Source organism: Osmerus eperlanus, chromosome 18 (assembly GCF_963692335.1).
Source record: "Osmerus eperlanus chromosome 18, fOsmEpe2.1, whole genome shotgun sequence".
In the NCBI taxonomy this organism is placed as follows: Eukaryota; Metazoa; Chordata; class Actinopteri; order Osmeriformes; family Osmeridae; genus Osmerus; species Osmerus eperlanus.
The window spans coordinates 3,236,422-3,248,563 of NC_085035.1; the positions used below are offsets into that span (position 1 = coordinate 3,236,422).

The 12,142-nt window shown below is 45.7% G+C and overlaps 1 protein-coding gene across 1 annotated transcript in view; it reads right to left on the reverse strand.

Annotated features, from left to right (window-relative positions):
* Positions 1–12,142, reverse strand: part of mast4 (microtubule associated serine/threonine kinase family member 4) — a 74,392-nt gene that overhangs the window by 39,343 nt on the left and 22,907 nt on the right. The window contains 1 exon segment of the mRNA XM_062484816.1: positions 232–263. Within this exon segment, the coding sequence (XP_062340800.1) occupies positions 232–263 (32 nt within the window).

The window sequence follows — 12,142 nt, forward strand, 5'->3', positions numbered from 1 at the left end:
GGCCTGGAACAGACATCCCCAACAGGTCTGAGGTGTTACTCTTTAATACCTCCCTGTGCATGCACTATCAACCCTGCTGAGGGCCACTCAATCAGTACGCAAGGGGCGCCTTCGCCTAATGAGTTGGTTTTATTCTTTTTAATAAAGAGCACATAATGTGCACAAAAGCATGACGTGGAACATTTATTAGCCACAGTTATATGAAAAACATCAACAACCAGATTTACTTACAAACTGCCTCTTCTAGGAAGGCTCAACTCCTTCTGTGAAGAAAAAAAAGAAAAAGAAAAATTAGGAAAACAAAATACAACAATAAAATTGAAGACAGGATCATATCTCTCTCTCCCTCCCTCTTTCTCTCCCACACACAGTCACAATCAACTGCTTGAACCACCAGTTTAGATTCTCTCAAATCATGCAGCAGAAAGGCCGAGAAAAAAACAAACACACAGTGTAACTTTTACGACAGACACACAAACACAACAGACACATTCTGGAGGTGCAGCAGCAGCAGTCAAAGCTGTCGCCGGCCCCAGGGCTTTGTCTTGCTGTGTAACAGTCCTGCCAACAATGTAGTCATTGATCGCTCTTGGGAGTGGATTATGGATTCCGATTTCCCAGCCTTGTACGCACTACTCGACACGCATCATCGGTACGAATCCTGTTCTTTTCATGCGGCGCCTGTAATGTGTCATTTACGTACGGGGTGTTGAGGTGAACACACATTCATAGGAATCATGTCAACACCAGAGAGACCCTTTTGTATCCGTACTCTTTCAAGAACAGAGATGAAGCACATGCTGTGACTTGAGGAAGACCTTTCGTATCGCATTTTGATATATTTCGAGGCCAAAACACTGCCTGTGTTAGTAGCTCTGCACTTGGGAAATGCAATTGTTTAACAGACCAGCAGAGGGGAGCATTTACAAATCAAATCAAATCAAATTTATTTGTATAGCCCTTTTTACACGCAAGCATGTCACAGAGGGCTTCACATATGCCCATAGAACTGCCCCTCAACCAACCTAAACCCTCAAGGAAGACAAGGAAAAACTCCCCCAAAAAAATTACAGTGTACAGTTTGTTTTATGTTGAACCTTGTGAGACTGTTAGGATTAAGTGCAATCCCTGAAGCATAATTTTTGTTTTTACAAATTACACTTTAGGGACTGATAAACTAAACACAGTGTTCCTTTTCTGCTGGTGAACATTTTTCACATTCAACAGTTTTTGAATTGCAGTTATCCTTGTTTTTGCAGGCATGCTTGCATAATCACTGTCCACTGTTGATTCAAATGGATTTGTGTATTGTTACTTTTTTGTTAGGAATCTTATTTATTTTTATGTATTGTACTTGCCTTTTTGCTACAAACTTCCAACTCGACTACCAAAGTCTTCCTGTCCATGAAACCCTGCCTGACCTTCTATTTTTAACCGTAAACTGCAGTAGTCTGTGAAATGTGTCTGTTAGTCTAGAGGTCATCGCCATCTCAACAGCTCTTACATTCTGTGATGTGGAACAACATTTTCTATGAACAGAGACACATTGCACAACCGAAATTGACTCATTTGCATGCAGCAAATGAGTCAAACAGTGAGTCAAACAAGATTAATGAACACGGTATTTACAGTCCAAGGTGTGTGTGTGTGTGTGTCAAATCAAATCAAATTTATTTGTATAGCCCTTTTTACACGCAAGCATGTAACAGAGGGCTTCACATATGCCCATAGAACTGCCCCTCAACCAACCTAAACCCTCAAGGAGTGTGTCACACACTCAGGGTGAGACTCTTTGTCTGAAACAAGACTGAGAGTGAGCTGGTGTGTTTGAAAGGTTATTCCAGTCAGCAGAAAGCACACTAAGTCATCAATTAAGGCTTAATGTCTGGACCCCTACAGATGGCTCTGCAGGAGCAAGGCCACGCTTTCATTAGGCGCTGTGGTTCACATCGCTAATGACCAGCATGGCCACAAAGTGACTTCCACGGATGCAGAGTCCTATCAATGACAGCACAGCACAGAAGGGGCCTGGGTCTGCTAGGTCGCAAACAAGACTAGGATAAATACACAAACAGGGTACAATGAAAGAAAAAGAAAAAAATATATATACATATTAAAAAGTACATATTATTCAAACTGAACACCTGTCCTTGGTGTATTGTGTGTGCGGAACAAAAGAAACCACAGGAGTAGTGTGTCTTGTTAACTCTGGAAACACCTGAGTGTATAAGTGAGATATGCAAAACTCAAATCGAGGAGGGGCTCTATTTTTACAAGCAAACAGCCCTGAAGCATGGAGGCTGGTTCACCCCACATGGTGAAAAGACATATCAAAGTGCAAAGACCCACCATGGTGTCTGACATGATATTAACGTAACTAAGCAGAGAGAGAGAGAGGCAGACAGACACAGACAGAGATAGAGAGAGACTGACAAAGGGAGAGAAAGAGAGAGAGAGAAAGAGAGAGAGAGAGAGACTGACTGACAACGGGAGAGAGAGAGAGAGAGAGAGAGAGAGAGAGAGAGAGAGAGAGCGAGAGAGAGAGAGCGAGAGAGAGACTGACTGACAACGGGTGAGAGAGAGAGAGAGAGAGAGAGAGAGAGAGAGAGAGAGAGAGAGAGAGACTGACAAAGGGAGAGAAAGAGAGAGAGAGAGAGAGAAAGAGAGAGAGACTGACTGACAACGGGGGAGAGAGAGAGAGAAAGAGAGAGAGAGAGAGAGAGAGAGAGAGAGAGAGAGAGAGAGAGAGAGAGAGAGAGACAGAGCCAGACAGAGATAGAGAGATAGAGAGAGAGAGAAACTGACAAAGGGAGAGAAAGAGAGAGAGAGAAAGAGAGAGAGAGACTGACTGACAACGGGAGAGAAGAGAGAGAGAGAGAGATACTGACAAAGGGAGAGAGAGAGAGAGAGACAGAGCCAGACAGAGATAGAGAGATAGAGAGAGAGAGAGAGAGAGACTGACAAAGGGAGAGAAAGAGAGAGAGAGAGAGAGAGAGAGAGAGAGAGAGAGAGAGAGAGAGAGAGAGAGAGAGAGAGAGAGAGAGAGAGGAAGAGAGAGAGAGAGAGAGAGAGAGAGAGAGAGATACTGACAAAGGGAGAGAGAGAGAGAGAGAGAGAGACTGCCAACTACAGCATTGAAATGTGGCCGAGACAACACACTCCATCTGGGTGTGTGACGCCTCTGCGCTCGCAGACGACAACACGCGGAAACATCCAGACTCAACACTTAACGCCAAACGCGACAGAGTGAAACACTGTCAATATTCCCAAAAGCGAAGACAGACTTGATCCAAAACGTGGACACGGAACAGCTTGGCGCCATGTTGTGCACGCATGAATTCCCCCGAAAGCAAGGGTACATTTCCGTCAAATTGCACACCATATCCTCTCGGAAAATAACTTCACACAAAAGTAAACCCACTCTATAGTAGTAGGATCGGAACAAAGAAAACTTTGTTACCGATGACGTGAGTAATAACATCCCTATCGAAAGGGTTTCATACACAGACTTCTAGACTAAGAGGGTGTAAAGAACCGTCCTCGACTCTGGCCCTGACGCCAGAGATGGAGGGAAGCTTAGTGGATGATTGCTGAGGGATGAGTACCATTGGCTCGGCCGCCTGATCATCCGGCCTCTCCTCAAGCCTGGGGTCAGGGTCCCCCCCCCCCCTCCCCCTGAGGTAGGGGGGGGGAGGGGGTGGGGAGTTCACACAGACGAGGGTCACACGGCGAGAACTAAGAAGAATGAAGGAAGGAGAAACTGTTTGAAGCCTTCCCAGTTCAATCATCGCAGAAGTGACTGACATTTTCTCGAGGAACTGACATTTTTCAAAGCTCTGTAACTACTGTACAGTCTGAAAATATGATTTTCAATGTATCTTATAGTGGCAGCGTATGTCAATAGCTGTAGCTAAGGTCTGTCTACTGACTTATATAATCCTAAGAAGGTGAGGACAAATATCCGTTATCAAGCTGTGCAGGGCGCAGGTTATTATGTGAGTAACTGGCAGCCCTATTTAAAGTTCATTTCCCACTTAGTGCTCCCATCCATCACTTAATTACACAATGCCAATAACAAGGAAGATTGGTTTACTGTGAACAGTGTGTTGTTCTCATTAGCAAATATTGCTCTGAAAGGCTAAAGGGCATGGAGTCATATCGTATACAGAGCTGCTATTGTGACAAACATTTTCAAAGTCTAGGTCACGGAAGATCAGAAGTGAGAAACTGTACTTGTATGGGTAAGCTTAGTGGAAGTACACAAACTATTTCTTTCATCGAGTCTTTAGATTAATTTGGGAAGAATGCATTTGATGTTGCTGCTTTGCTTCGGAGAGAAACTATAAATACCACGGTTTGTTCTTCAAGTCGAAGAGCCTAAAGCTAGAAAATGGGCTGAATAAAAATTATAACTTGCCATTTGGAATGATCATTTGGGAAACTTCCATGAGTCTGATCCTGCCCCTACGTCGCTTCACCGTCTGACTGAAAAGCGAATTAGTCTGACTGACAGACGTCAGTAGTGGCTGCCAGACTTTGACGCAGACAGCTGGCTGAAGCCTGATGCTAGACAGGATGAGCTGGAGACTACACCAAGCCGTTCAGGATGGACAGGAGGAGGCTAAGCCTGCATCAACACGCTCTCTCATCGTCACTCCCCAACACGTCAGGAACACGAAACGACCAAAAAACGACCACATCTGAGCAGTCCAGCACATCAACGGCGCCCCGCCCCGCCCCTCACCACCCTGCCACCCACCCCACCCCCCCCCCACCCCCCCCCCACGGTGATGACACGAGAGCAAACTGAGGAGGTGATTCTGACTTGGATGACCTACAGATAGTCGTCAGCTCCACGGGCCCCATGTCGATGGGTGACGGCGAGCAGGAACTCCTCAACTCCTCAATGCGACATCAAAGCTGTGGTTCTCACAAGGCCTTATTAATAATTCCCTTTGATTCGGTTTGCTTCCCCCCCCCCCCCCCCCCCCCCGTTCCTCTCAAGATCAAAAGTGCATCTTCTTTTGCCGTGGTTAATCGCTGAATTGCAAGAAAAACCCCTGTTACCTTATTACGAGCTACATCTGTGATTAGGCTGAGAGACAACAGGAGAACTCAGGGTGTCCTTCACCTAGCGGCTGGCTGAGCAGAAACGTATCTGGATGTTTAGGTGCTGGATCAAGCTAAGACTGAAACATGTCATCAGTGAGCGTGTATTCACCATGACAGCCTCGGCGCCTCTCAAGTTGATTACAAGAGAGCCAGGTACTTGAACACATCAAAATCAAGACCAAAAGAGCTAAAGTTGAAAAATATAACTTTTATAGTGGATTGTATCCTCCCTGTCACCCCCCCAAAAGGGGAGGGGGGGGGAGACATCAAAGTGAGCTGCACAAGTTCCCTTGGCACCGTGGTACGGACACATTTCTCACTAACTGTTAGAAAAAAATAATATCCTGCCTTTTTCAATCTAGTGTCATTCTGACAATTATCCAGTTTGAACAATGGTTTTTCCATCTACCCACACATAATTAATTCAGCAGAAACACATTTTCCAACCCTTTCTGGGTTGATGTGGAATATTACCTGATATGACTGATGGCTTCCTCTCAGACAACCTGTCATAGTGTTCGGTAGTTGGTGAGGGGTAAACATTGGGAACGGAAATTACAATGATTTAAGCTTCTAATATGTCAGGCTCAACCATGAAAGAACCATGTTTAAAAAATAAATGTGACATCCTATCCTGGTTAATATTTAACAACTTTTATATCGGCAATATTTCATTTGAGGAAAGAATAAATATCGTAGTGTTTAAGAATGTATTTAACGATCATATTAGAAAGCATTTAGATTGGGAGAACATCGTTTCTTCATTATCGCAGATATTAAAGACACAACAAAAGATATGAAAAATCTGCAAGGCGTTATCAAGTCTTTTGTTCTCAGATATTTATCCTAAGTACAAAAAAGACAGATAAAACCGTAAGTAAATCCACGGTTATCAAATGCAAAGCGGACTTTGGCCATTGTGTTTGAAGTTAAACGACAGAGACCTCAAGGCACCAAGGGTTTGGAGACGTCAGAGAGATCAATAAAACATCTTATCTTCCTCCAGGCCCAGTGAGAGACAGGCCTCCAAAGTCTCACACTGGGAGGATATCTTCCATCCTTCCATCCTCAGCCAACTGGACTGAACGATCCACAGACTATGACCACAGACAACTATGACCACAGACAACTATGACCACAGACAACTATGACCACAGACAACATCCACCCAGGCCGACAACAACAATTCAGAATTGCACAAATTGTCCACAACACACATTTGAATATTTGGATAAGGTGGATACTGGTCACAGCATGGATTCCATGGTGAACCCGCCAGTGGTCATTAACAGCTAATATTATGTTTCCAGCTGAAATCACACTTTCCACCAATACACCCGGATATAGTCATGTAACACCGTTGCCTGTGTTACTGTATCCATGGAAATGCAGACCCATCGTTTACAGGAGGGACGTTTCACTGACTTTCCGGACTCGTCAGCATTCTAAACCCGATAAGGAGCAGACGGCTTGTCACGTCTGGGCCTGTTCTTCCACGAGATAAGGCCCCATGTTTGAGAACAGGAACCGGTCTGCCTCTGAAGACCTGGAACATCATCTCTCCTCCACTTCAGACGTCTCGGTACGTATCTCCACCACGGAGGTGGATCGGTTCGAGTCTCTCAACACGTCAATCACTCACCTGGAAACTCATCACGCTGTAACTGTTACTGTTGGCAGACTGTGAGGCAGTCAAGCCGGCCCCATAATCCCTCGGGCAAACGTCATCAAGACCTCCTAAAGAGCCGGATTTGAGCAGTGAGCGAATGCGTCCGAGTCCATCATCGTCTCTTCGTTGGAGGAACAGCCAATTTCTTGGGCGTTACTGCCACAACAACATCCATTTCGTTGGCCATCTAAAAGAACACAGATACATCATCCTCCACTCCTTCCAAGGCCAGACTCCGAGACCAGCTATTAGTGGCATGCTTAATTCTGCCACAATCCAATCCCGTTTTCACTTGACATTGTGTGCAATGCTCTTACCTAGTGTGAACAAAGCAGACCCAAATATTAGAATATTTGGGTCTGAAATACATGTCCTGCCGGCAGATCACCTGTCCACCTAGCCCTAACAGAGAGCGGGCAAATATCAAACTGTGAATATTAAAAAAGAAACGAATCTGATGACGACAGAGAGGGAAATCTGAGCATTTCCAGCAGACAGACATGGACACAGAGCAGGTAAGACAGTGAAGATACACTGCATGTATAGCATTAGCCATATTCTAGACTCTGGAGTTCATCAGGCCAAAACTCGTTTCAACTGATGTGTAACCACGTAAATTACTAGAATGGGGCTGACCCCAATGGTCAAGGTCTCAGTAGGTGGTTAACAGCATACCTAAAGCCACTCGTCCATTAGGACCAGAAGGCATACCTGAATCATTAATGACTGGAGAGACAGGAGACTGAAAAATGTGCATAACACATCCTACATATTAAATGTTCTCAGGCACTAGGATGTACCCACACAGAATATACAAGTACAAAGGGTATGGTGAATATAATAAGGTAGGAAGTTTGGAGTCAGTGTCAATGGTGATGTGATTAGGGCAAAGCGTGGTCCACTCTGAGATGAGTCATGTGTGCCAAGATAACCTGTCGTACGAGAAGACAGAAACATGATTTCAATTTTAATCCGCTCCACACAACCCTTGTTCCTAGAAGAAGAAACACTCATCTTAAGTGTTTTTTATCGTCTTAAGAACAAAAATAGCACAAGCCCTCTGATGAAATGTAGGTCTCGATGATTGGTCTAGAAAGGCTATTTCATGAGTGTGCATTTCACTGCACAGCTAAGCCTAGTTGTGTTTTTATTCCCTGTAGCATATGCGTGGAAACTGAGCTAAAAAAAAAAAAAAAAAAAAAAAAAAAAACACAAATAAGAAACTACGAAATAAAAGCTATTTTTTTAATTTGAGAGAGTTAGGCACCATTTCCACAGTAGTTCCAAAGCTAGTACTGTACATCCGCACAACAAGAACAACATTGTATTCTACCTCCGGGCTCGCATTTCCGCCCTCGTCCTCCTCCTACTGTCACACGGCAACAGAAGGGACGCCACGGAAGCAGCCCGCCCAGGCTGAGAAGGCATCTCAGAGCCATCGCAGAGAACGGACAAAGGAATTAGCTCACACGGAGACAATGGATTTTCGATGTTCTTTTTTTTGGTGTGTGTGTGTGTGTGTGTGGGGGGGGGGGGGTTGTGTTTAGTGTTTAGGAACAGCTTCTTGATCAGCGCATCCCCCAGCTGCAATTAACATCTTAAGTGTTCCACCTCTGTCCCGTCACGACTTTTCATTCCATCAGGAATCGTCGCAAATAATTTTCCCGCTTCCTCCTGCCGAGCACAGCAGCGCGAGGAGGGCGTGTTCACTGTGCACAGACCGCCTGCCCTTTACCGTCCTTCCCTCTCTTATTGGCCCTCTCAAAAGCCAGGCCGTCTCAGAGTCGAACTCAATAATCCCACTTTCTACAAAGACCCAATCAATAATGCAGAAAGTAAACGGGATGTTATGTGGGGTAAATATTTGAAGGTTTTTTTGGGGGATATATGGGATGAATAACTGATGAGAGTGTTGATTCTCCTTGACGTGGGAGTTTAAGGACTTTGTTCTGGAAGGGGGTTGGATCAGGTCTAAACACAGAAACAAACCAGAGAAGACGGGGACTTGAGACTGAGTCCAACTTTCAAACATTCACTTGTTAGTAAATAGACATGAAACTATTTAAAATAGATAATATAAGTATATAGAATTTCTGCTATTTGGGGGGGGGGGGGGGGGTAGGAAACAGCTGGTAGTTTTGGGAACAATATACAAAGATGCCCTGTTTTTACGGACGTAAACACGGTCCCTCAGGGAGGTGATGCCACCTCTTCCTGCAGGGAACATGAATGGAGGCTTTGGAGGAACTGTTCCTTCATCCAACCATCCATTCATTTGCCTGTTGACTCCCTGCGGCCCCATCGCCATAGAGATCTTTTTGTTTGTCCTGGCTGGTGCTTGTTTGAGCCCAGAGAGCGTGGTGGCGTGGAGCCACGTCAAGTGTGCGACCATGAACTAGTTGTGTGCTTTCAAGTTAATGCAGTGGATTAGAGCTTCTGCAAATGAAATTATAGCTTTCTGAGCCTCTGATAAACGCACTCTGCAATTAGACCAAATGTTTTTTTTTTTTTTTTTTTTTTTTTTTTATGATACAAACTGAGAGCGCAAAAATTTAATTTCAGCGTTTCTGTCGTGAAATGTACCCTGTGCTTAATCACAGGTAACACCTTCCCGCTGTCTGTGTGAGCATGCCAAGTGAGATTGTGACACCAACCTTTTTCCCCCGGCTTGGTTAAATGAACTAAATCATCAGCAAGACAAATGTAATCTCTAACAAGCAAATACTACCTTTGTTAGTTTGGAAATTAATGTCAGACCGTAAAAGCTCATTCACTGCTGTGATTCATCTACAGAGCGCAGACTAATTAAAACTAATGACACGTAAAAAGGAGTCTTTTGGATTGTAAAATTCAGTAAACAGTTCTATTCTAATATGGAAAAAAAATGCTTTGAGCATGTTTATCCAACTTTTACCTGGAATCATTGATCTATTCCACATCACAAACCGCGAGCCAAACGGACGTGTCCACACATAGAGTGTAAAGATTATCTGTAAACACACATTGTGTGATTGCCTAACTGTGCCAACTGACCAAAGGGAAAGAGAAATCTGTAAACAATTTTGGGGTGGATATGAAACTCAGGTCTATATCCTCTCCCTGTACCTCCCTCCCATTGTGTTGCTGTGTTTACTCACATCTCCAGTCTAGAGATGATGAGAGCAATCATTCCCTGATCAAGTATAGAGCTTGATGTCAGGCGCCTCCCATACTCATCAAATACTTCCATCAAAGCTTTCCTTCGTACAGGCACGAGCCTCGATATCTGCTCCATTATCATAAAGAAGGTCGATACGGCGTAAAGAGGCTGACAGGTCTTCCAGACAAACACAATCAATACAGCTCCTTCATATCGGCAGCAACAAGGCTCAAGGATTTTGCACAAGGCAAGAATAAACAGAAAACTATGAGGCACTGCGAAAGTCCAAGAGATGCAGTCTAATCAGAGAAAAGGGAAAGGGTTGAGAGATTTGTGGAGGAAGCCAGAGTTAAGTTAGAAGCTAGCCCACACCGTTCGTTCATCAGGAAGTCTAATATATACACGTTGATTCTCGACAGTCTGCCTTGAAACGCGATTCCCACCAGATCATTCACAAAAACAGCCAGCGTCCACAGTGAGATCTACACACGGCTTCTCTCCTCGTTCATCAGCAGCCTCCACACACACACACACCGTCATTCATTCTGCACCGCCAAGTGTTAACACAAAAGATCTTGAAGTCCAAACTGTGCTCGGTTCAACAGCACATCCCCTGCTCGGCATACAGACGAGCTCTGCACCTCTCCTCCCTCCCTCCCACACACACACACACACACACACACACGCAGCAGTTTAATGTCCCTACCTGTAGCCCACGTCTCCTCAGGATGCTGGACTCGTCCATGCTACAGAGACGGACTTCTCATGCCTCCCTGCCGGCGCATAGCCATGCTGCACTGCCTCGTTCCAGAATCCTGTACCCTCCCTCCCTCTCTCTCTCACTCTCTCTCCCTCGCTCACTCTCTCGCTCGCTCACTCTCTCTCCCTCTCTCTCCCCCTCCCACTCTCCCTTTCTCTCTCTCCCTTTCTCTTTCTCTCCCTTTCTCTCTCTCTCTCTCCCTCCCTCACTCTCTCTCCCCCTCTCTCTCCCTCACTCTCTCCCTCACTCTCACTCTCCCTTTCTCTCTCTCTCCCTTTCTCTCTCTCTCCCTTTCTCTCCGTCTGTCCCCCTCCCTCTTTCTCGCCCTCTTCCTCTTTCTCCCTCTCCCTCCCTTAGTCTCTCTTCCCTCCCCCCGTGTGAAATCTGATCGTAGCAGCTGCTAAACACTTACATCAGAACTTATCTGATTGGAGGTGTGCAGTCAGCAGCTGACACCTCCCTCTTGTTCCTCTCCCCTGGAACTTCAGGACAGTCTGTGTGCGTGTGTGTGTGCGTGTGTGTGTGTGTGTGAGAAGGCGACACAGAGGGACACACAGGGCTGTGTAGGGGAGAGAGACCGAGGCAGACATGCAGTTTCTAATTCAGCGTAGCAACTCGTGGAGGCAGCTGTAGGGTGCCGTCAGGCTTTCAGACTGTGTTCCCCCACAGTGGCCACGACTTACGGGCACCCTGGGTGACCATGAAAACGGGAGGATATCCTGCCTGGTATTGTTCTGTCAGTCTCGAGACAATGCAGCTGGCATCCTGTCTGCCCGTCTGTATGCAAAGACGAGGCTGACCGAACTTCGTCCGCTCAGAATGAGTCATTACCGCTCAGTACTCTCTCTCTCTCCTCTCTCGCTTTCTCTCTCTCTCTCTCCAGATAAGAGCGCATCTGAAGGTCAGACCGGCCGGGGAAGCGGTCAAGGCAGAGAGAGGAAGTGAAGAGAGAGAGAGAGAGAGAGAGAGAGAGAGAGAGAGAGAGAGAGAGAGAGAGAGAGAGAGAGAGAGAGAGAGAGAGAGAGAGAGAGAGAGAGAGAGAGAGAGAGAGAGAGAGAGAGAGAAAGAGGAGAAGAGAGAGAGAGAGAGAGCGATAATGAGAGACCAGGAGAAAAGAGGAACACGGCACAAAGTGGTGGTGGACTCCGACTGTGCTGCCGGGGCGGGGTAATGTGAAGATGTACGAAACACGACTGCAAGGAGATATGGACAGTACTCTTAAAGAGTGCTTTCCAAAAAAGTGCTTTTTTATTACCGTGCTGCGCCAGGCAAGACCACAGCCTCCTCCATAACCCGCTCTACACACAACCTGTTACTACACAACTGCATATCCACTATCAATTTCCAACTATTTCATGCATTGCCTGCTTTTTTTTCCTGTTTCTCTATTACTTGTTCTGGTGCATTGTGTGTGTGTGTGTGTGCAGGACGGTGAGAGAGTGTCCGACAATCATCGGAGACA